This window comes from Oryzias latipes, chromosome 17, assembly GCF_002234675.1.
Source record: "Oryzias latipes chromosome 17, ASM223467v1".
Taxonomy (NCBI): domain Eukaryota; kingdom Metazoa; phylum Chordata; class Actinopteri; order Beloniformes; family Adrianichthyidae; genus Oryzias; species Oryzias latipes.
Window position 1 is genome coordinate 16,327,309 of NC_019875.2, and position 25,845 is coordinate 16,353,153.

At 40.9% G+C, this 25,845-nt stretch overlaps 1 protein-coding gene and 1 long non-coding RNA gene across 2 annotated transcripts; both read right to left on the reverse strand.

Annotated features, from left to right (window-relative positions):
* Window positions 1-231: 231 nt before the first annotated feature.
* LOC101174624 (membrane protein FAM159B) lies at window positions 232-7,105 on the reverse strand. The gene is made up of 3 exons (XM_004079073.4): window positions 6,209-7,105; window positions 5,688-5,824; window positions 232-3,450 (listed from the first exon to the last, which is right to left on the reverse strand). The coding sequence occupies exons 1-3, from the start codon at window positions 6,514-6,516 to the stop codon at window positions 3,266-3,268; spliced, it is 630 nt and encodes a 209-aa protein (XP_004079121.2). The 5' UTR covers window positions 6,517-7,105; the 3' UTR covers window positions 232-3,265.
* A 3,736-nt stretch (window positions 7,106-10,841) lies between these two features.
* On the reverse strand, window positions 10,842-11,521 carry LOC110016852. The gene is made up of 3 exons (XR_002292170.2): window positions 11,442-11,521; window positions 11,287-11,373; window positions 10,842-11,201 (listed from the first exon to the last, which is right to left on the reverse strand). It is a non-coding gene; the product is annotated as an uncharacterized LOC110016852 (long non-coding RNA).
* Window positions 11,522-25,845: the final 14,324 nt, after the last annotated feature.

Below are 25,845 nucleotides of genomic sequence, written 5' to 3' on the forward strand. Positions count from 1 at the left end.
GGTTTGTATTTGTGCTGCCTCTTTCCATATGCATGATTTCTTATCTGAACAGAGTAAAATACTGAATAAATTAAAGCCAAACTACGAGCTCGGTATCGGACATATTAATAACAGAGGTCTGTTGTTTGAAAGCAACAAAATTAAGTAAAATGTTTAATCTAGATTGCATTCTGTCAAGGCTCTTTACATATTTTGTGTAAATATTTTGGACCACATTTGCTTTTTAACATCTTTTTTTTTTTTTTAACTAGTCATTATACTCCCACCTCCGTGCTTGCTGCTGGGACAGTGGAATGTTTTTGTAAGTCAAATTTGCACAAAATTAAAATGTAACTTAATAAAAAAAAAAATAGTCATAGAGTATTGATCTCTAAATAGTGATTGAAAGGAGGCACAAATCTGTATTTCACTTACCAAAGAAAAGCCTTTCATGTCATATTTCTGTTCGTACAACTTGTTAGTTGAAAAAAAAAAATAATGCTGGCTTTTACCATAAGCTTCCAGCATAGACACCAAGAGACCGTTTCCTTTCTTATGCTTGTGCATCAAATACAATTCATCTACAAACTTTGGAATATATTAAAGTCTGAAGGCACTGTCCAAACCTCACAGATAAACACCACAATGTTACAACTTTAGACTCAAAAAGAAATATCAAACCTCCCCTTTTTTTAAACAGTAAAAACAAGTGATTCAACATGTAGAAAAAGACAGCATAAGTATTTCAAAGAACCATGACGAATGACCAGGTTCTCTCATGTCTGTACCTTGCTGGATAATGATAAAATATGAGACCTTGGCAGCTCATTTTTCACTCAACCTTTTCATGTGCTTTCTTTGAGACATTAATCAGTATTTGTGTAGCCAACTTCCTGATCCGTTCATACATCACCGGTATACAGTCAGTCACCACACTATCAGCTGCTTCCTCACATCAGCATCTCATGGTAGATGCTTTGTCACAGTTGTTTAGCAACACCAGCCTCATTAACAGTAATGGAAACGTTGAAAAGAAAATTGACTGCAGAGTTGGTAAAAGATGCAAAGCATCAGTAGAACCGCCAGGAAGCATCTAGCCTCCAGTCATTACGGAACATTTGCATGAAAATGTTGGTAGAAATAATGTAATCACAAGTCATTCAATGCATTCAAAGTACTGACACTGATGTTTGCTTAAGCAAGTCTTACTTCACTCTTATGTTCATTCTCTTTAGTCCCTGAGATAAGATAGAATATGAGATCAATACGGCTTTGCTCCACGCTCATGCAGCACACAGCTGCATGTCCCATCATTACAACACACAAAATGACACTTTCTACAATTACCTTTTGAAATGCAGCAAATTATATTTAAAATGTTCAATTTATTTTGAATCTTAATTTAACAGAATCACACGACATGGCTTTCTGTTCTTTCAAACCTGCAGTTCAGAACCTGAAGCACACCTAAATACATGCATGAGATCAATGTTTGATCTGTGAGGGCATCAAGACTAGCTAGAAAAGAAGCATCCATGAGCTTCAACCCGTACTCAACCCTCAAATCTTTGGCAGTTTCCACAATCTTGTCAAATTTTCTTTCAACTTTGTCAGCTTGCTCCTTCAGGTTGTCATTGATCCCTATACATATGTATACTAGTTTACACTTTCTAATTTATTTCATGTTCTATTTATTTTGTTACTGTACATTCATGATGACTGTCATATGGGTAAGTTACAGGTAAAATTTGAATTTAAATTTAAATTCAAAACCCCTTCAAACTGCTCCTAATTAAATGCACACAGAGCAGCTTGAATCAATTATCTTTAAATTATCCTCAACTACACTTAAATGACAAAGTGCATGTAAGCACATAGACAAACCAAGAGAAAACGTGGCCAAAAGCAAACATTATGCATTCTGCAACTTAGTCTTCTTTGTATTCCACAGTGAGTAAGTCATGTTGCTTGTTTTGCAGGCATTGATTTTAGCTCTGCTAAGCGCTGCATGAAAGTCAAATAAGGTACTTCTACATTACTACTAAGAGTCAGATCAATTGTGATAAATTACAGTGTCAGTTGTCTTAATATTGCTGGTTCACATATATTTTCCAAGTTTTAAAACTGTTGTTTAAGATGTTGTTTAAGTTGTCTAAGATTCTGTGAAGTTCTTTCCGTCATTTATCAAAGAGGTGTGGAAACAGCAAACATATAGGATACCCTTGAGCTATTGTTCCTTTTATTTTTTATAAATGTTTTTTGTGGCAAAAAATACTTTTGTTGCACTAAATGTATTTCAAACAGACTCATGTGAAAACCCATGTCTTGTACTATTGATAGAAATGGCTCTTTTTTTATTCTAATGGAAAATAACACATTTTGTTCAAACAGATGTAACCAACTGCATCAGATCACACTGACTTGAATCAAAATTTGTTTTGTCAAGGCTATTTCTTAAAATGTCAGTGTCAGAGAGAGTTTCCTGGGGTCTTTTGATTGCATAGCAATTTCAATGCGGTGTCACATATTTCAGACCTATTGAACCATGTTTCCTCCAGTCGCACTGTGCGGCCCACAGAGTGGTTTGCTAACCACTTAAGCACGTGTCTGCTGCAAATGAGGTAACATAAATGTGACTTGAGCATTTGTGAACACACCAAGAATGTGAGAGGAGCTACAATCATGGAATCACTTCCTGCTTGCTGTATTGTTGTTTCCACAGGACAAGATAAGCAGCGTGATTCTATGAATGCTGAGTCTGTGAGCTTGAATGACCCTCCCGTACTTTAGATTTGCCTCTAATAACAGTCAAGCTGCTCACAACTAAAATGAAGTTTGAAATTGAACAAAATACTTGGTTTTTGTTGCATTTCAAATCACACTCACTTTTCTGGATTTAGAAACACAAACTCAGTCTGCCCTAAAGCAGAGCCTTGGTGACTATGTGTCTGTAATTCCATGCACACTATGTTTTCTCATTCAGAGAAAATTAATTTCCACCCATCAGAAGCCATGAGGAGCAGAACGTTTTCCAAGCCTTTATAATAAGCTCTTTGTCTGAGTAGTCATTGGAATTCTGGATGTTTGTTCCACCACTTGAAAGAATTACATAGTAGTTATTCCACTTCAACCGGACTACTCCATTTGACCACACCTCACGTTAGCAATTACTGTTCTCCTCCCACTTGTAACTCCCCTTTGGAAACTCTGGCAACTGGTTAGTCTAACAGTCTTCCTGAATTGCACACAGCAGGCTTGATTCTTTGATTAAAAGTTATTCAGTGGTCTAAGAAGGACTTTCCACTTTCACTCCAGTAACTGTGGCAGTGAAGCACCGCTGGAACAGGCGCTCAGGCTCTGACGGTTCGTTATCTGAGTCCACTTTTCGAGTCATCAGGTGTTTTCGGATTCCATGTGGTCCAGAGGCACTGGTTACTCTCACGTGACTGGGTCCGTCACTGGGGTCCGCCGCTGAAAAACAGACAGGCACTTTTACAAAATGCTGTGCTGCAAAACACCAAGTTGGGTTGTTGTTGGGTTTGTTTTTTCTGAACCCCTTCATGGGTCTTTTTCTGCTGTCCTGCCCATTTTCTAAAACGCCTGTTCTATTGTGTCCCAGCCTTCAAAAAAATAAATCTTAATCTACAGTTTTCCCTTGTTTTTAAATTCCATAAATAATATAAGATAGGTAAAATCCACAAAATAGGATTATAGATGTTTTGAGGCTGTACACTACACACTTTAAATACTTTTCCCAGGCAGACATATTCACACTTTTCTCTCTTGTTTAAAACCTCAAAGTTCAAACCTTCTTAGAAAAATGAGTCCAGTATTGAAAACAGAATGCAGAATGAAAACAAAGATAGTGATAAAATATTTATATAGATTTGGAAGTGATTGGTTGAAAAGATCAAAAAGCAATCAGGATGCAGAACACAGTACACTGTTTATAAATGTAGTTTCAATAAAATGTACAAAGTTGCATTCCAAAAAATCCGCAAGACAGCAAAAGATGAACCATGATATAGTGTGGAAACAGTGTACAGAAAATCTATGGGGTGAGATGTCAATAGAGAAAGGGCTGTTTATCAAACCACATTTCAAGCTGAATGGAAGAGCATCATGTTGTCTCCAGCTGCTAACATTGTTGACTTGTGTTCAACTTAACAAGAGCCACTTAAAAATATGACAAGTTTGGTACAAATATAAAGACATGTCTTTCTTCATGTGTAACCTTATTTTCCATGCTTGCCTTGTTGGTTAAATCTAGATTTTTAACAAAATTCAGTCACTAATTACTAATATGATGACTTAGTTTCTGGTTATTCCAACAAAATGTTTTCAATTTAGTCACCATTTTTCTGCTATATATCCATCACCATGTTGGGACAAGACATCCTCAGTAAGCCGTAATTGGTCCGTGTCGGTCTTAGTCTACATTTCTACAGGAACCACTCTCTCCAATCAGTGGTGAGTTTGTTAGAAGGCCACACCCCTACCACTCAAAGCTGACTCAGGAGAATCTGTCAATTAAAACATTTCGAACATTCGATATGATGCTTCTACTTTTACTGAAACATCTGATTGGTCAGTTTATAACTTAAACAACTTGGGCCACGGCAAAAAAATCGTGATAAAAAAATTAGGATTAGCAAGAATATGCTAAAAAAATGTTGCAGAGCAAATAACGTATTCTGAAAAAAAGGATATCTGAGTAATAGCTGTCTGTTTCTCAGTCGAACTCTATGGGATTTCAGCTTTTTGGGACCAATGGGCACTTATTATTTGGAACACGGGGGGAGAAGGGTCACTCAGTCCAGTTCTCATATACAGTCAATGGTGATCAATATAGTATAACAAGGGTCTTAACAATGGTGGGAAGTACTGTGTTATTTATACCACACACAAACATATGGAGCAAAAAATCAACAGCTGATAAGATAATTCAGGTTCCTGTTTTTTCAGTTCCGAACTCATGCACAAATCAGTTGGGCGTTTGGATACAAACAGTAAAAAAGACAAGGCGATGCTTTTAACCTTTTAAAACCAGAGAAGTCGCCGGCAACACCTAAATAACAAACACTCTCTTTGACACAAGGTTACTCTTCTACCGTTTATGCAACCAGTGTGAATCTGATTCTGACACGGAGAAAAGTGGCGTTTCATATCGGCTTTGCAGCGACAGAAGTATTATCAGCGCAAAGCCACGTTTCTCTGCAACACATTCAGCTGATTTACGTTGATTACGTAAGCACTTTACTACTTTAAAGTGTTGTATATCAGCAAAAGGCTGCTTTTATCCACAACAGAATAAGCTGATTTACATTCATAGCGTAAACAACTGAAGAATGACGGTAATTCAAAGAATGTAAACACTGGAGCTAAAGCCCTGGTGTAAAAGGGTTAAAATGCCAACATGCTAGTTGAGAGCCTGACGTGAAAGCCGTTTACTGCCATTGTTGTACAAGCGTTTTAATGTGATCCTTTTCTGGTGGTGAGTTCTGCCGCACACAAAGGTGTTGACGTTTTTGTCTGTGCACAATATCAGCAGGCTTTCTAAGTGTCAGTAAAATTAAAACCACCTATTACAAAAAAAAAACATTACTGAGTGTGACCCTCCTTTTCACCCCACCCCCTATATTTTTCATTTATGCATTTGCAGGATAATGACTTCCCAAGAATAAAAGACCCTCCCGTGGAAGCCTGACCTGGTGCTCTCAGGGGGAGGCCATTGTCCAGGCGACTGGGTTTGGTGGCGATGAAGAGGTAGCAGAGGACACACACAGTGATGAGGAACGCAAGAAGCACAACTGCAGCAATTGAAAGACCAACCAGAGCTCCAATACTGGGAGGAGAAGACAGGAAACCATCAGATTTTTGGGTGATGTAATAAAAAATTAGCATTTAACTCAAGAGATTACACTCATTAAAATAAAGAATAGAAGCTGCAGAAGACCTGTTTAAAGAAAAAACACAAAGGAAAAATAAGGTTAAAAAGATATTAGTTACATTATTATTATTATTTACAAAAGAACCAACAGTTTCTTTTATTTTTCTAGAACCTTATTAAAAGTAGTACAAAGTTGACTCACACATTGAACACATTTCATTCCCATTAAAACATGTTTTAAACTTTTTTTTATCATCCAAGTAAGAGGTTAAAAAGGTATAGCCCATTATCCCGTTAAAATAATACAAATAGCAGCAGCCACACCTGCCCTGCTCTCACCTCAGCCACCACATGTAGCTGTACTCGTATGGGAAAAAGCTGTTGGGGTCACCACAGCAGTACTTGACATCGTTAAATCCGCAGCAGTAGACCGCAAACGCAGCATTTCCCGGTTTGGGGCAGGAGAAGCCCTCCACAAACCCTCCGTCCGAGTTGTAATAACTGCTGCAATCAGCGCTCATGTTGTAGCGGAAACCAAGAAAAAAAAAGGCAAAGATGATGCGCTCCTGACCAGCGGAGCGAGGAGAGGAACGGGGTCCCTGGCCGCGCGGATTAGAGGGGCGCGCGCGCGCTCCTCCAGTTTTCATCAGCTGAATGAGCGCGCGGCGAGAGATGGAGGAGGAGGAAAGAATCAAAAAGAAAGCTGCAACTCTCTCCCTCTCTAAACCTCATTGGCTCAAAACCTATTTTAGGTACTTTTCAATTTTTCCGTTTTTTTTTTTTTTACAATGAGTTCAATCATTAGACAAAAGACTTTGTGAAGCTGGTCTATGTCCCCAGAGAAAATGGAACCATGTGATCCTGAACTCTGTCTCACCTCTGCTGTTATTATCTTAGAGATTCACATTCCGTTCAAATCCGACACTGTCAATAAAAGACAAACAGTTTTGCACCCCACTTTTCATGATGTCAAATTTAATATTTTAGATGCAACAATTAATAGCAAAATTCTGGAAAGAAAGAAACATTAGTGTAAGACTTGTGCAAATGTGACACATGCATATCTAGAAATGTATTCAGCTATTGTTAAAACGAATGCAGCAAATAAGGTTAGGACTCATATTTGTAACATGTGATCCATATAAAAAGACATAATGTGAAGTTCCTCAATAATGTTTATGAACAGAAGGGAAGTGAACAGTTTACATTTTACCTTGTAAGATCTGGGGCCTCATTTATAAACGTTGCGTACGCACAAAAGAAGGCGTACGCCACTCTCTACGCAATAGTTGAGATTTATAAAAAGCAAACTTGACGGGAAAATGTGCGGTCCTTCACGCAAGCTCTGACCCAGGCGTACGCACAAAAACGGGTGAAATGAGAAACGGCGACACCGTCGGCAGATGGAAGAAACACGTGAAAGTGACAGTGTGTGCCAAATCGTGCTGGCATGTGCTGTGCTACACAATGTGGCACAGCTTAAAAACGTGCCTCTACCCCCTGGCGCTGATTGCTGTGTTGGCCCCGACCCTGAACCCCATCCCCACGCATTTGAGCCAAATGCTGCTGCTGTGCGCCAGCGTTTGGAAGTGATGCGTCGCTTATAAAGAAAAAGAGGTGTGGAAAATATTATTTATTTAAGAATTCCCTCATCGTGCAGTTTATTTCAGTCAGTGCGGTCTTGATTTCGCCCAACTCCTTGGCCACCTCTCTGATTGAACTACTGACTTCCCTCTGCATTTCAAGGACTGCATCGGTGAGGACTCGCCCACTGCTGGAGGGTTGAGAGCCGCGTGCCGTGGAGACGCTGGGGCCAGACGGCTGCTCAGCTGCAGCATCGTAACCACTGGCCCCGCTGGAACACCCAGCAACTAAAATAAAATTGTTCTATATTAATAATCTGTAATTGTGTAGCCTGCATACATGTGACTTGACTGCATTCATTTTAATTATTTCTCTTACCTGTGTCACCCTGACCCTGGCGCGTCGGCGTCCCCTCCGTCTCAGTCAGGTGACTGAGGCGGAGGAGGACGCCGATAAGGGGGACTTAATAGGGATTCCCCAATAATAGCGGCCAGTTTCTCATCAAGAGGGGTCAGCTCCGGTCCCCCCCCCACCCCCCCCCCCCACGTGGCGGACACACTCTGCCGATGCAGCACTAGACGTTTTTTTGCCTCGACTTTGATGTCCGATCATTTCTTTCATTTCTTTTTTATTTCGGCCACGGTCCGAGGTTGTGAGGCTACAGCATTTTCGGCGTCTGCCACCGTTTGCCGCTCACGTGCCTTTTTGGCATCAGTAATGCCCACACTGTTCCCTCCAAACAACGTTTTCTCCTCTTTTCCACCTCGCCAACGATAACTTCTACTTCACATTGAGTGAAGTTACGTTTTTTTGATTCCCTCTCTGTGTTTGCCATGATTTAGCAAGCCATGAATATTAATTTGTGGGCGTTTCACGGACTATTTATGGGCAACTATGGGCGTGTCATGTAGCCGCAAAAAGCTGCGCTGCATTTAGAATCGGTTGTGATTTATAAAGGGAAAGATGCGTAGGATGTGCGTGCGCACGGTTTAATAAATCCGAATATTTCTGTGCGTACGCACGTCCTATGTTTCATCCGTACGCCACTTCTGACGCAAATCCTACGCAAAGTTTTATAAATGAGGCCCCTGGTCCCCACATCTGTGGACATCACGTTTTGGATAATATTACCACAGCGGTTAATTTTGCTTAACTGGGGTGTCGTCAAAGACCAATAAAAAAGGCATAGAGCTCACGTCTGTAGAGGGCAGTAAGCTTGCGGGAGAGGATGCAAGCAGATGGATATAAGTAGGGACAGGCTTACTCAGAACCAACTATGCTTAACACATGGTTGTTGCTTCTGTTCAAATCTGTCATTGGTTCAATGTCTCCTGCCATGAAATTCCAATATTTAAGTTGTGGGTTTAAGCCAAAGTCAAGTGAAAGTGTATCCTTACCTTCTGAGATGCAATTACTTAACTCATAAAGCAGTTTAGTAAACAAAAAATATTTTTCTGAAAAAGGATTATTTGGTCTCAAATTAAAATTAGCATCATTTTACAAGTTATATTTCTTCAATAAAAAAAACATTAGTTATTAGAACCAAATGGTATCCACTGACTCAAAGTTTTTATAATCCAATTCAATCCAAATCATGCTGATAAAGCCTGAACTGTACTTTAAATTAGCTTTAATATCCTCTTACAGCTGCAGCCCATGCCATGCTTTATGATGCTTAGGTCAGCCTGCAACCTTCCCGTCTTCCTCTGGCTGTCTGTTCTGACAGGGTCTGCATGATATTTCAGCCTGATCAATAACTAAACAGTGCGTCACACTGCCTCCACCGTCCAGCCTTTGACAGTACACCTGTTTGACAAGTTACCATTGTTCCGGTTTGGTGTCGATGTGATTGTCAGGAGTTGTTTTCAACATAGGCTACAAAGAGGAAAGCTGCAGGGTGGCTGTGTATTTTTTTTATTTAAGGCATGAGACAATCACGGGTGGGTGGGACTGCAAGTTGCTGAGCAAAAAAGTAAAATAGAAAACAATTTCAACAACAAAGCACAGAGAAGAAAGAACATATCCTTGTGAAAGCCTATTAAAATTGGTAAAAGTTTCAAAAAGTTTGTGTCCTTAAGAAAAAGACCATGATTCATTATTTATCTTTAGCCATCTGGTAAAAGAAAATGGAGAATGTAAATTGAGCAATTTACGCACTCTGTGCGATTGTCTGTTTTTATAAACTTCATTAAAAAGGATCATGAGAAAATAATTAGGCACAAGTCCTCAATTGATTCTTTGCTCATTTTAACCCATTAGGACTGCATTAAAAAAAAAAAAAAAAAAAAAAAAAAAAACAGTTAAAGCAAACATATTGATTATGGTCTTAACAGTTCACTCAAACTATTTGTGCGCCAAACATTGCTTTTTAAGGACTCAGTTCACTGTTTAGAAACACATTTCTGACTAATTTAATTCATGTCAGGAGTGTGTGGGATGCAGCCTTAAAACCAAACTTAAAAAAAAAAAAGTTCCTCTTACTGAGACATTTTCTAGAATCCATGGAATACAAGGATATTGACTGACCAAATAAAGGCTTGAGGATTTTTTTTTATTCCCAGCAAACATAAGAGCAAAATTAAATCAGAGAAAACATCTGCCAGCACAGAGATGCTGATGAGAAATTTTGCTTTGAAAATTGCTGCATTGTTGAATCACGGAGCTAATGGTCCAAACTAATAGCCTCTGTGTCCATCAACATGCTACAGCCCGAAACATCTCGCTCAAATCCACTTGCATCTGCTAGGTACAACTACTCAAAAGCATGCTGACGCACATGTATGATCAGCCAATCGCACGGCGGCAACTCAGTACATTTAGGCACACAGATATGGTCGAGACGACCTTCACAAGTTCAGATACCGGAGCTGAATGAAGAACAAAGGTATAATATGTGTGGCAAGTGGTCGTAGCAGATAAAACAAAGCAACAACGCCACCCAGGGTATGGGGTCCGGGGAACCCAAAGCGCTGCAACACAGGCGCGCAGATTATCGTTTAAAATGAGGCCAAGACGTGGTACCAGTTGGAAGTAATTTTATTTACACTAAAATGTATTAAAAGCAAAGGGCTCAATCATACTGGGGAGGGAGAAATGGGAGGAGACCCTTCGAGGGCCAAGGCTTACCAACGGAGCGCTGGGCCGACCCACGTGGAGGAGATTGGCAACCAAAAAAAATAGAACAAAACACCCCACTCTACGGCATGCACACACATGGAAAAACAAAATATAAACTAAATCTGAACACGCCACAATTGAGCCTCCACTGTTGTCCCCCGATACGCTCCGTCCCTGCACTTGGCCCCAAGAAAAGAAGGGGTGAATAAATATAAAAAAACAAGGGTTGGCAAGATTGTTTGAAAGAATCCCCCAAAAAAAAAAAAAAAAAAAAAAAAAAAAAACACAAATCAATGCCCACCTTCAAACAAACACAATAAAAACAGATAAAAAAAAACAGATAAAACCAGCACAACACAGCAGCGGCCCTTGGGAAGGGCGCAACACCTCTCAGCAGGTCCTCAGTCCAATGACCATGGAAGAAAAAGAGGGCTTAACACCACTCTGTTGGCTGCCGCAAAGGCCAAGAAGATGAAAGTTCGGGCTCGGAGTGCGGCCTGAAGCCCACTGGCAGGAGCTGGAGCACCGAGGCCTAGACGAGCTAGCAGGCACTGGTTGAAGCAAAGTGTACTTGCTGTGTGCTTAAAAATCAGGAAAGCAACACAAAAGCAGCAGTGTGCCTCTGCTGCCACTAAATACAAACAAAAATCTGTTAAAACACAATAAATAAAATGTAAAAACAGGCAGAGGCTCAGACCAAACAAACTGATGATCACCTGAGCAGTGAGGAGAAACTCATCCACGGCTTAAGCTCATGGGGCGTAGAGGGGAGATCCGGATGCCAGAGCTCTTTTCTTTTTCAGCTAAAGAACACAATTTGTTTAGGTAAAGCCTAAAGCAGATTCACCAGAGACGGCACCACCAAACTTACCAGGAAGCACAGAGGGCTGCCACCAGGAAATGGGCAGGGTTTGAGCACTACACACCAAGTGCTCAAGTGATGGGCCAAACCATTTTTAAACTGCTCCCAGGTAGGGATTGCCTGCAGCTGTGCAGCATCATCCTGCTACATATAGATATAGATAGGATTTTCTGAGAGAGAAAAATGACTGCCAGGAGACAAACTGACTAACTTTTTTTTCATTTCTTGACACTGTTAGATTTTTTTCTGATAGTGAATAGGTGCATTAACACATTTTCAAGTCCTAACTCCCTCCCAAAAATCCATGTAACAGGTACTGAATGTGGGGAATGTCACCATTTTATGAAACAGAATATGTGAACACAACCCCGCTGCTTCTGCTAGCTGTTTGGGAGAAGCTCATTTCAGATAGGTGGATGGAAAATAGGTCAGAAGATTGCATATCTGGAACATTTTTGGAGTAAGAGACGGATCATCCGGGTTGTTGTCAAAGTTCAGCTGAAAACAATGCATCTCTGATAAAAATGAGGGATGCTAGTGCAGGGCAGAGTAGCAGAAAATATAAATGCTGAAAAGGTTTACTCTAGTTTCAGTGCAACATTTATTTTTCCTAGAAAGGTTACGCCTCTTTCAGCAGGTCAGTGCTAAACGTTAATCTTCACCCGTTGTGAAAGCATGGTGCCATGACAGAAGGAGATGCACTCCAGACCTATGAACAACTGAAGCCATGAAAGAGACACATTATTTTGCCTGGAAAAAAATGATCATTCCTGTTCTGCACATAACCAGTTTTTTTTCTTCACTTTTTTCCAAGTTTAACTGACAGTAAGGGGTTGTATGGCCCTTGCATTACTAATCTTTTTTTTAAATAGTTGTTTTATGTAATTGGGATTTTAACAAACTGTTCCTGAAGTGCTTTTCACTCTTATTTGTACTTAGATGATCCCTGAGGGAAACTTCCTATCGACCATGGTTGTGGTGTTTGCATCAAAAGGATGTCTTTATTTGGAATTTAACGGTTTAATTAACAGTTTTATTTTGATCTCATTTTGCTGATTGTTACAGCCTGCAGCAGTAGCTGTGTGTGACTTCAAATGTCTTTGATCCTCCAGCTCAGAGGATTCCCATGCAGTTCAAGAGAGTTCAGTTCAGTTGATTTAAGGTCTTTCAGGTTGTGGAGAATCTCTGGGACTCCATGCGCTGTGGATCTGTTGGTCTTGTGTTTTGGGTCAAACACAAAACACGTTTTGATCAGAATGTAACTTTGTACTGGTTTCAGAGCAACTCATTGGTAAATATCCAAGCTTTTTTGCCTATTGAGTGCTTGGGTGCAGGAACGGTGCCTCCTTTGTTGAGCCTGTTAAGATCAACGATTTAGCAACAGAACAGTTTTAAAATGTCTTCTCCAAATTCTCTTGTGATGCTACATATTTGGTGGTTTAAACAGCCTGAGCCTCTTCTGTTTCCCCAATGGACAGCAGGCTTGGCCTTGTTGCCTGCATTTGAGATTCTTGCCCTCACAAGAGCTGTGTCAAAAAAATACCAGAACCTATTGGTGCAAAAGTGGTCTTCCTTTAAATTTAGGTTTTGGTATATATCTTAACAGAGTTGATAAGAAAAATTAAACCATGTTTTTGTAGTTAAATTTTGGTTAGCTATATAATACAGAAAAACAATGTTTAAAAAAAAAAAAACTTGGTTTGGGGGGGGGGGGGGGGGCGGCGGCTAGGACCTAAAAATGCCACGGTTTCCCCTAATAATTGTTAAGAGTTTTAATGAATATTTGATAAATCATTTAATGGATTTTCACCTCACATACCGTTTGCATCTGACACCACAAAGCCGTGATTGAGCTGGAATATAAACGTGGTGGAATTAACTCTTTAACACTGGAGATGTCGCCGGTGACACCGAAGTTACACTCTTTGACAGGTCATAACTCCCACTGTTTGCGTGATCAACATAAATCAGCTGATTCTGATGTGGATAGAATGTCATGGCGAATTGGACAAGGCAGACCCAGAGGCTGAAAACCCCGGAAGGAAACTCAGGCAAGTAGCAATAAACAAAGTGTCTTTAATTTCCAAGCAGGAAATAAACAGTTCAGGTTTTAGTTACTTCTTGCTAGCTTGGAGCTCTGGAGGGGTGTCAGCGTAGCAGCAGCTCGTAGCGTCTTGGGAGCTAAGCTGAGAGCGTGGCTGGAGCGGAGCGAGACGTGCGCGTGAGGATCACTGCGCACTGCCTGATGTCTTGGGACCCGTGGCGAGGGAGGAGCGTGGCGTGACTTGTGGCGAGACCGGAGCGGAGCGAGCTGAAGATCTCCCAGGTGGACACTTGTGGATTTGGAAACCTGGAGGCGGATCGATAAGCAGGGTAAGTAAAGGCCAGAACATGAATCAGAGCAAGAACTGAGGTTCAGACATGCACCGAGGTAGGCAATGGACTGGCGATGATTGCTGGGCTGGATCTCCTTATGAAGGCAGAGAGGTGATGAGCAGAGTGTCCACAGCTGGTTCCAATCCTCAGGTGCACAGAGAGAGGGGAGGGGAGGAGCACTGACAGAGGCCACCATGACATAGAAGCAGCTTTTCATATCAGCTTTGCACTGGTATGCAACACATTCGCAACGTAAAATGTTGCATAAAAGTACAAAGTCGATTTTCTGCTGAAATCAGCAGATTTACGTTAATTTCTTAAGCACTTCACTACTTTGATGATGTGTGGTATATCAGCGCAAAAGCTGCTTTTCTTTACCTAAGTATCTGCTTGGATGAAATTACTTTTGTAGACAGATGAAGAGTTGCGATAGTAGTAGAATGTAGTTGAATGTAAACACTGGTGACAGTCACGGTTTGAAGTCCCGCTCCAGTCATCTTTTCATCTATTGTAAAAGCGTTCCCAGTGGACTTTTAATTATGATTATGCAGTTTTTGGGGCAAATTTTAAAAATCTGTGTCGTTTTCTAGTTTCTGGAGAGTGAAAATTGTTAATCAGAATTTCGCCTCTTAGTTCTGGGCAGTAATGTTGGCGGGGATTAATCCCTCACTCATTTCACATAATCACTTTGTTTACGTGATTTTCGTTACGTTAGTTTACTGCCCCTTATAACCCCAAGCTAACATTAGGGGTCTAACAAAATAGGCGAGCAATATTGGAGCCATCCAGCCGTTCAGCTTTGATCCAGATTCCAGCTCAGACAAGGAAAAAGAAGACAACATTTTTTTGTCTGCTCCTGATTTACAATTTGAATACTCAGAAATGCAATTTAATCTTAATTTTCTTTATATTTGTCCTCCATTATGAGGAAAACCCTACAAGAACATGTTAAAAAACACAAAAAAATACGTTGGGCAGTAAACTTTGATTAACAAGATTGAAAGCTCACCGGAAGTTTGGTTTGGATGAAGCAAGTAACTTCTGTTCTGCGTGAGAACAACAACAATTTATTTCACCTGTGATTTGACACCAGTGCATGGATCAAAACTCAGATGTGAGCCAACGACAGGAACTGAAGTTAACACTTTGCAACATGAAGAGCTTGCAGCACACAGCCAAAAAGGGATCCCCTCCATATTCTCCAGCTGTCTTCTGCAAAAGTATTTATCTTAGAATAATGGTAGCTTGTTTTAAATCAAAGCCAGAAGGCATAGTTATTTGTCTTGTTTGTCCCCTGTTGTTTTATATTTTATTTTTAACCAGACAGAACAAGTGGTGGCTGAATTTTCGTCTTGTGACTGCCAGACTGTACATTTCTGTCTAAAGTGTTAATTTTTTTTTTACCTAAAGACTGGGGCTGCTGCTGAAAGGTAGAAATTATGCACAACACCTCTGGGCTGTTCACCAGTCCCTTTTTTGAGGGACTTTAACATTGCATTGATTTGCATCATAATGTGGGGTGTATTTCACTGTTCTGGTTGATCTGCTAAAAGGCTGCTGTGTCAAACACAGACACCTTTTTTTGGACTTAGCGATTGCAGTGTTATTTGAGAATGTGTTCAACAGGATTTACATCTATACAACGGCAGTGAAGCTCAAGTGTTCAAATGTTTAGGTGAAATGACAGCTGAACATGTGGATGAATACTTGAGCAAGATAGTACCCGACCTCCCTCCCTTCACCTTCAGTTTTAAAATAAGAGTGACGCAGGTGGCCATGGTCCATTAGGTTACCTGACAGGTGCTGCAGGTAGTTAGAGAGGCGGGATCATGACACCACTTTCGCACAGCCGTTAAGTATTTTATGAAAGCCCCTCTTTATTTTGGAATTTCAGGTCTTTTACCATAAGTACTTTTGCTTAAGCTCTCAGCAGTTAGGATGATGAAACCTGAGAAGAAAATGGATGTGGGTCTTTGGTTTGAACTCATCCAGCTGTTATTTCTTGACAGCATCTCTAGCCTACAAGAAGGAGCTGGTTGAAGATGTGAACAGAAATTGTGTCTCAAAACATGCAAAAGCAGGTGCAACAGGTTTGTTGAACGAGAATGGAGGATGTAGAAAGAAACTTTCTTGAAAAGACGTGTGGGTGGTTGAAGCACGCAGCAAGAAATGTATTAAATGCAATAAATTGTGTTCTTTTGTAATATAATCTGTCAGAGCTGTTGAAAGTAAGTTTGCTGCTGAAAGTTTTTTGTGGGGACACAGTTAAGAAGTTTAGCAACAGCTTTTGAAACTACATGTAAGAAAGAAGGGTCAGAGATAAATGTTTATACTTTAGAAACAGTGGTAAAAGCAGTCTCCTATGAAAAGGTTAGAGGGGCGGACAGATTCCAAATAGATGGAAGACATAGAAGGTCACATATTGGTTTCTCACATTATTGTCGATATCAATCTCATGTCAGAAATGATGCAGTGGTCTGAGTCGCAAAGTTTTAATGAGCTCTTCAAATCAAGGTCAAGGTGTTTAGCCCTTTAATAACCACATGCTTATAAAATAAGTCATCATATCAAAGAGTTTAGATCCTATTGTCTACATTAATTGACACCATCAGAGGCGTGAAATGTTACATGATCTTTAAGTCAAGTCTCCATAAGTTATCAGTAGATGGTGTATCTAATAATACATTCAAGTTACTTAAGGATAAGCATCCCTTTTAACCCTTGTGGTATCGTAGTCACTTTAATATTGGGAGTTAGGTCATCTAGACCCCACAAGACAGTGCGCTAAACCTTTTTTCTTCAATGATTTGTGATCTTCGATGGTGTCCATGAGTTACATGAAATCCTCTCCACCTTTATCCACCTTTGTCATGGTAGGAATAACACGTCAATGTAAGGATTGGGTCATCTCAACCCCATAGGATAGCACAAGGGTTAAGACACGGCTGTGAGTCAGTGTTTTTCTAAAAACTTCCTGGCTTTGCAAAACAAAATAGATTTCCTGTCATCTTACTTGTCTATCCTTATAAATCACAGGTCTCCAACTCCAGGCCTCAAGGGCCAGTGTCCTACATGTTTTCTAACCAACCTGCCATTGAAGCTCTTTATTGGTTAACACACCTGACAAGGCAGCATTTCTCATAAACTAGCGGGATGCTGGCCCCTTGATGCCTGGAGACTGATACCCCTGCTATAAATAAGAAGAGGTGGAATACAAAATCAAAATACAAAGAAAACAATGTGGAAAAAAGTTATAAGATAAGATAGAAAATATTGACACAGGATGCCCTTTAAAATCACAAAGCAGAAAATTCTGCAATGCCAATAGATCTATCAAAAAGTTCAGATAGACAGCAGATACAAAAAAATGAAACTTTAAACAACAAATAAATGAACATACGTCTAACACACTGGATTAATCACAAAATCAATCACAACAGCAATAACAACCGCCAGTTGTTGCGTTCAGTCCTCAGTGGTACTTTGTTTGATTCTAGAGATCAATTCTTTTCACTGAAAGACAAAAACACATTGTGGAATTTTTTGACAACTGATCCATATGTTGGTTAGTGTTTTACAATTACAACAGAAAAGAGCCGACAGAAATTACAGATGGAGTTCCACAAGGTTTAAGTCTGGGGCTTCTGCTTATTAACATTTACATGATTCAAATATAATACACTCCTGTTGCAAAATACGGCTGCACTGTGGTGTGTTGCCGCAGTGGTTAGCGCTCTTGCCTCACAGCATGAAGGCCACTGGTTCAAGTCCCGGCTGGGGGACCTGAACCAGAACATCAATGGGGGACCTTTCTGTGTGGAGTTTGCATATTCTCCCCGTGCATGCGTGGGTCTCTGGCTTCCTCCCACCGTCCGAAAATATGCTTATTAATTGTCAGAGTGAATAGGTGTGTGATTGTGACCCTGTGACAGATTGATGACCCGTCCACGGTGTCCCCTGCCTTCGCCCACAAGTGGCCGGGATAGGCTCCGGCAGCCCCTTAACCCAGAAAGGGACAAACGGAAGAAGATAAATTAATGATTCAAATAGCATATATAGTATTATATAGTATATAGTAAGAAAACCAACAAGATCACTTAAAAAATAGATAAATAATTATAACCTGAAGATAGGTAAAATGGAATCAAGTACCCTTTAAAAAAACAGTTGTCTTCAGTTAAATCTTCTTCTATGCCTAAATAACTAAACCTGACATAACAAGGACAATTTTTTTTTTTTTTTAAAAAGACACAAAGGTAACCTATTGATTTCTATGACTTCTTGTTTTTTTATGATTTCATGTTTATCATACAATTATTGGTATGAAGCCCATTAAGACGACTATTGTTGTAACATTGGGTTAATATTGGGTTATATAAAAAATTGGGCCTGGGGTGTCGGCGCCTCCGGGGATGGGGCCCCTGGTCTGGGGGGCCGGGCCCCTATGCTGGGGGGGGGCTGGGGGGGGGGGGGGGGGGCTGGGGGGCAGCTGTTCGACCACCGGGGGACAGTCTGCCAGCTGTCCCCAACTTACCCCCTTCCTCATATAACCTCATATTAGAGTGAGGGGGTGGGGGGCTTAGCCTGGGATGTGCCTTGGGGGGGGGGGGGCTACTTGGCAGTGGTCCCCCCCTCCCATGGTTGCTGTATGGAGTGCCCCCCCCCCCTCTTTCGGTTTTATTTGCACCTTAGACATGTGGGGTCCTTGGTAGGGGGGGTGCTTGGACATCACTGCCAGCAAGCAGCAGATGTCCTCCTAGCACCCTACCCGTCAATTTTAACCGCACCTTAGACATTTAGGGCCCCTTGGTGGGGAGGGTCAGGGGACATCACTGTGAGTAATAAGGAGATGTTCCCCGCCAATTTTAACTGCACCCCCCTTAGTACACACACCCCTCCCCCCTCAAAATATACATTCCAACACAAACACACACACATGCACACACCCTCACAAACACACATGCATGCACACACATTTTGAAAGGAAGGTGGGACCTAGGACTATCTGTCCCCTACCCCTTCCTTGGTGGGGGGTACGGGGCCCTTGGCAACGGCGGCCGTGTCCCCTGGGTGCCGGTTTCCTGGGCCCGGCGGTGCTCTCTCCGCACGGGAGGGGTTCACATTACACCTGAGCCGGGGGTGCCCGTGTCCCTGGGGGGTGGGTTCTGGTCCTTGCCCTTGAGCGCTGGGCCCCACCAAATTTCCAACTCTGGCCGAGTCTGGTCGGACCAAGTTTACAACACCCCTGGTGGGCCCCCTTTTTCCCCGGGGTGCTCCCCTCCTGGGCGGGTCGGCTGGCCCCCTGCCTTGCTCCTCCCTGGACCAACCGTGGGCCGGGTGGGTGGCTGCCTGGGGTGTGGAGCGGGTCTCCCTTGGGGGGTCCTGGATCGTACCTGGGGTTGGGGGCGGGGGGATGCCCAGAACTCCTGGGTGGGGATGGGCTGCTCGTCTGGGGCTGTGGGCGCCCTTCTCGGGTGGGGCCCTGCGTTGAGCTCTCCCGGCGCGGCGGGGGGGGGGCGCTCTCCTGGTTGGGCTGGGGCAGCGCTCTCTCTCCCCCCGTGCCTCCCTGCTCTCTGGCTCTGGGGGCCTAGTGGCGGTCCTGCTGGCTGTGGCCTGGGTGGCGGATTGGGTCGCCCGGGGGGCGGTTGTTCCCTGCCTGCTGCCATGTGGCGTTGGGGGGTTCCGGCTGCCGCTGCTGCTGCGTCGGGGGTCTTGGGGTGGGGATGGCTGGGCACTCTCCTTCCTTCTTTTCACATTCCACCATCCATTTTAGAAAAACATAAGCACTCACCTGAGCACAGCTCACCTTTGCACTAATAGTTTGCATGATTGAACGAATGAAATATTTCACACTAGTTGGTTTTAAGGCATAAGTATGCGTGTGTGAACACTATCTGTTTTGGGTACATGTTGACATGTGGACATTTTTTCAGCCAGCAGGTGTGTTGATAACATTTGAGTGTGTGTGTGGACAGGCCCCGCCCTTTTTGTACTACATTTGAACCGTACCGTAACGATAAACAACGAGTAAACTTGCTGCTCTATGCTGCTTCATGGTCTTATCCCCCCCTCTCTCTAACATTCCTCTCTCTTCTTCCTTTCTTTCCTTTTCCGTCTGGTCCAACACCAAAGATTTTCAAACATGATTGAAATTAATAAAGTTTGGCCTCAATTACAAAAGGGGTTTATTCAGACATATCTTTGGTTTGTCTGAAGTTTAATAACCCCTCTTGTTAAAGTAAAATATGTCCAACACAAGAGGCCGTCAGTTCTCATCTGCCTGCCCAGCTGTTGGACAGGACAAGTAAAAAAAAAAAAATTGAATTGAAAAGATTCACAAGCGCAATAGAAAGATTCTGAACAGCTTGATTCAGTAATGTTTGAGACAAAGTCAAACTGCAATCATTTTCAATATATATCAAAGGTAAACAGTCTTAACAGAATTTAGAAAGTCATGTTTGTTCAGTTTTTCTTTATATGTACCTCAACCAGAAATGACAATCAAAACTGGACAGCAATTACAAACCACTCAGGTGTCGAGACAATAAACTTTACTGCTCAATGTGATTCATACAGGACTAACTGGCTCTGAAAAAAATACTTTTTTTGCCAAATATTAGACAATCCTGCAATCTGAGATCATGTGGAATAAGTGTACTCTCTTTCTGTAGGACGTACATCTATTTAGTTGTTGTTTAAAGTTTCATTAGTTGTATCTGCCATGCAACTTTTGAATAGCTACAGCAACATTGCTTGGATATTTTAAAGTGCCTAAATCATGTTAAATAAACATTTTTGATGTGATCGACAAAACAATTAGTAAGACTCCACAATAAGCACATCCATCTTTGCAAAAGTTTGGATGTTGTTTGTTTTTGTGGGCAAAACACAGATAAGCTGCCGCGCCCGACTCCAGGTTGAAATCATGACAGGACAGCACCAACACAGACGGAAAGTCGGTGCCTCAGAGACCGAGTTGTCTTACTTCCGGGTAGGAAAAGAAATTCCAGAAAATAACAAATATTTCAGTTTTCTTAACCCGCTGTTTCCCTTTTTTGGGGTTGATGAAGCCCGTCCAACCTACTGTTGGGCAAAAACAGGGTACACCCTGGGTAGTCTGTCGCAGGACATTTTCTATACTATCTCACAACTTTTTACCATATTGTAGTCATAAGAAAAGCAACGTTTTCTTTCTCTCTATGAATAAATTAAAAGTATTGGTCAGCTAAGTACTTGTTTCTTATCTGGCATGACTTTAAATATATGTATATTGTATTTTTTTAATGTTCGCATCAAGTCACTGTGCAAACATACTAGTGCGTCTATAAATCTTTTAACCTCATTTTAGTACTTTTTAGTATGTTTTTCATTCTTCCTTCCATAGTGGTTTAGAATTGTGCGCATTGTACAACTTTTGATGGTGGATTTCATTACTGTGTAAAAAAAAGACATTTGGAACTGCTGTGTCGCTGAAATCTGCTATATAAATAAATTCGCATCATCTCTACAGGATGTGTGAGCTGTAGGTTTCAATGGGAAATTTGATCTAAGATAGAAAATATTTGTCTTTATGGAAAATAAACCTGCTGCTTGAGAATAAAGTGTTTTGATGGGACAAAATGTGACAATGACATGCTCAGGAAATTATGCTGCTTGATTATTAGGGACTTTGTCAGTAAAACAGAGGCTTTGAATTCAATATTGAATTTCACACAAAGCAAACAAACAGTTCATTTTTACAGAGGAAATGAAAAAAATGTTTCTCGTCATTTTCTGTCAGTACTCTGGCTGCTGCATTTTAAATCAGCCAGCATCAGTGAAAGACAAGAGCCCTATCATTTGCCTGAAAAAATACTGCCTAATTGAAGTTAACGGGTAAAATAAATGTCCAAAATTGCAGAATCACTGCAGCTACTGTCAGTTTTGCTTTTAATCTGCAACATTTTTATGTTAAGCGACTGACTGGCTTTTAATTTTGGACTTAAAAAAAAGGAATATATTTAAGCTCTCTGCAGAAGACCTGTGCATGTTAAACATGTCTACCTCCAATGTTGAGGACACCATTTCTGACTGCTAGTACTAATCCGGGATTATCTGTGTGGGGCAGTGGGGGAAAAATGGCAAAAAAATAGAAAAGAAGCAAAAATTTAAAGACGGGATTATTGACAGAAGGGGAGCAAATATGGAATGGAGAAATACACATTTTTTTTGCAACAACTAATGAAATCCCCCCAAATAAATGTGCTCAAAACACAAGATCCATGCTTAACCCTTGTTTTAGTACCAACTTTCTTTCAATAACGCCTAATTCCTGAATCTGCTTCTATGAAAAGAAAGTAATCACAGCAGGGCAATCCTTTCAATCTAGCCCTCCATCCACCACCCGCCTTTTTTAGTCTTTCTTGCGTCAGTCTAATGAAATTTTTTTTTAAAAACTGCTTCTCTGGTGCTCTCTGCCACTCATGACTCAGTGGACTGTCGCTGCCTGGCAACAATCATAAAACATAGCAAACATGTGCCAAATTTATAAATACATTTAATTTGTTTCTTTTTATTATAAACTAATGGTTGAGTTGTATTTAAACAAAAAAGCAGAGTTTGATGTGGAAATTCAACAACTCATGCTCCAAGTGAAAACACCATCATAAAACCTCCTAAACTTTTATTCTCCAAATAAGTGCAGAAATCTAAAACCATTATAAGAAGCATAAAACACTTTCCATACGTAGGCCTGGGTGAAAAATTGATTGAATGAATTCATTCGAATTCTTTGTTACAGGCAATTTAAAAAATAACTAAATCGAGTTTTTGTGTAATGGCGGATTTTTGGCTCCCCAGAGCTTCTGTAGCGTTAGTTTCACACTGCAGTATGGCAAGCGACAAACAAAAACAACATAGCACACACGAAACAGCAAGCGACAACATGGCTACCGTTGAGAGTGGGAAGTTTGATCCCAAGAAAGGAATAAAATCATCTGTTGTTTGGAACTGGTATGGGTTTGCTGACACAGACGTGGAGGAAGAGACCCCACGCTGCAACATTTGCCTAAAGCCCATCACAGTAAAAGGCAGCAGCACCACAAACCTACTCCAACACCTGGGGGAACCTACTGAACCCGTGTCCTGACATTAAAAAAATAAAATATATCTCGTTACCACAAATTAATATATTGTTCCCACAAATTAATATCTTGTTCGTATGAAATAATATTCCGTTTCTACGAAATACTATTTCGTCCCTCGGAATAATTAATTGGTTCGAACGAAACAATTGTTCACGTCAGAAGTCATTCATAAACACGGATATGCTCTCCATCCGACCGCAAAAGTCGCTTTCAGCGTGTCTCTGTGACCCACATACGTTCCAGAAAAGAAAAAGAAAAAGAAGATAAATGAATGATTCTCCGGACATAGCACCTAGCTTCGCCGCAGAGCTCTTTAACTTGTCTTGCCGGCATTCGGGCACCTGGCTGGCCGTCTACTGCGACTCCTGCTGCTTCATCAGCGCGGTGATCAAAAATCCCACACCGTCACAGCTCTAGTTTATATCTTGTGGGACACACAAAAAAATGCGACTTCTCCAGTACCGATAGCACAACCGTGGAGGTCAGATCTTACAGATACTGCGGTCTTGAAGAATGTTGCCCCGGGGATCGTTCAATACCAGGGCTCGGTACCCATCCCTAGGAAAGGGGCACGGGGGAGAACAATCACAGAAGCAGTCGCTTTGCATATAGCCAAAGACATGGTACCCATATATACCGTGGAGAACACGGGGTTTAGTAAGTTAAGTAAAACCTTAGACCCCAGATATGAGCTGTATTGTTAATCCTTTAGAAAATGGTGCTACTCTCAAGGTGAATGTTTGTCTCCTTTTATTCTACAAAGTGTGATTTAAAACACAGCTGGGACTTTGATTCCAAGAGTGTGTTCATTTATTTTGCGTCTTGCGTCTGATTAAATATAAGCAAAATTTGCTGTAAGTTGTCTGCCATTTGTACTTATTGCTTTTCTTACGTGGGGGGGGGGATCGGGAAAAAAATTGGAAAGCTAATTTAAAAAAATAAAACCACAGATTTTCTTTTTAGGCCATATTACCCAGCCCTATCAATACATTTAATTATAATCTTAAAATGTGACTGAAAGTATCAATATAGCAGAGCACAAAGACTTCTTTGTAGACAGGAATAAAGAAAGAGCAGGTAAGTCTCTCGTAGAATTGTACAAATATTTTTAGGTATTAAATAGTCTTTGCTTGTGATCTGTAAAAGCACCTTCAAGCACTCAGTCTTGTCTGTAAGAATGCATATTTCTGATAGAAACCGCAGTTAAAAGGTAAAAACCAACATACCAGAACTGTTTTCATCTACGGAACAAACTCCATAATATGCAAAAAAATTCCTCTGCAAACATGTTAAGATATGTTTGTCCAGAAAAGGCACTGTAAAAGATGGTTCCAATCCATAGCCTGTTTCACACAGTGGTCACACTGCAAACAACATGTTCAGGTGGAGCCTCATTTTAACAAGCAGAAGAGCTCAATAGCTTCTCATTATGTGGTTCCAGAGGGTACATCTACTTCCAGCTTAAAGGTGCAGAAACTTTCACCCCCTCTATTAAGTTTGTTTTCTCCATAACTGAAATGCCTCTCAGCTCTGCTTCAAATTTCTGAAATGCCTCTCAGCTCTGCTTTAAATTTGAAGATTAAATTGAAATGGCTTGTAAAACTGAAACTACTCTCCCTTTTCAACATAAATTTAAAAAATTATTTTCTAATCCAGCTGATAATATTTTTTTATTAGATAAAAAATCTGTGGCTTTTCCCCCATTAAATATGGACACAAGTTCTATTTTACAAGTACAGGTTGCTGTGAGTTCTAGAATAAATAGGTTCTTTTAAATGAATTCCTTTTTCGCAGAAAAAGAATAAAGAAAAATATGTAACTTTACCTGTAACTTGTCTCAAACCCTAAACTTAAATATTTGGATTTTACTGCTGGACACATTGAACCACAGCTCAGATTTCAGCTCACGCGAGGAAAACAAAGACGTACATGGATCTATTTGTCTGCAAGTGGATGCGGAATGAAGTGGAGCAGGGAGCTTGTGGCCCGCCGATTGGAGCTCCTATGTCACAGGTACAGGTGTTTTTCCAACTGCATTTGATCTTATCGATAACAATTTGATCAAATACTCTGAAACACAATTTTAAGCTTAATTTTCTTTATATACGTCCCCCATCATGACAAAAATGTCACAAGAATATGATAAAAACACAAAAAACACAATTTTCATTGCAGTGGGTCTTTTTTTTAAATATAAAATTAGATTTTTTAAATTAGCTCTTCTCTTCATCCACCATCGAACAAAGTTACAAGTCAGATTGACTTATTGTCCCAGATCTCCACAGCCCCTATCTTGATTTTCAGGATCACCTGTGCCCAGCCACACTGACAGCCACTGCAAAAATCTACTTAACAATTTAACTTAGTCAAAGAATTACTCCACAGTCAAAAACCATTTTAAGACAGATCATCTGCATGCATGAGGTCATGCCCATCTTAAGCTGCAGGAGCACATTCGTTCGATGTGGTCTGGCACCTTGAAGTAGTGTTCTCTTCTTGATTTCACTGTGCAGGGGAGGTGGCAGACAGCATGTTTAGCGCTGTGTGGGTGAGCAGTGTACTGACGTCAAAGTCATGAATCAAGCGGTTGTAGGTGGGGATATAGTATAGCAATGAGAGGTGCATAGCATGAACAATGAATATAGATGCCTTTTTATTATTGGTGTTTGTACATGCCGTTGTTGTACCTTTCATCCTGAAACATCCTCTCATGTGACAGCAGGTCAATTCACAGTCCCATGTTGCTGGGATCTGCACAATTCCTGGAAGCTGAAAACACAACATTAATGTTGGTTTTAATATCATGTTTACATGTGATGAATGGACTGTTAGGAGCTCCCAGACACAAAGATGTCGTGGTTTGGGTTTCGTTGTATTAGTTTTTGCTTCCGTTACGTCACTGTCATGTTTGA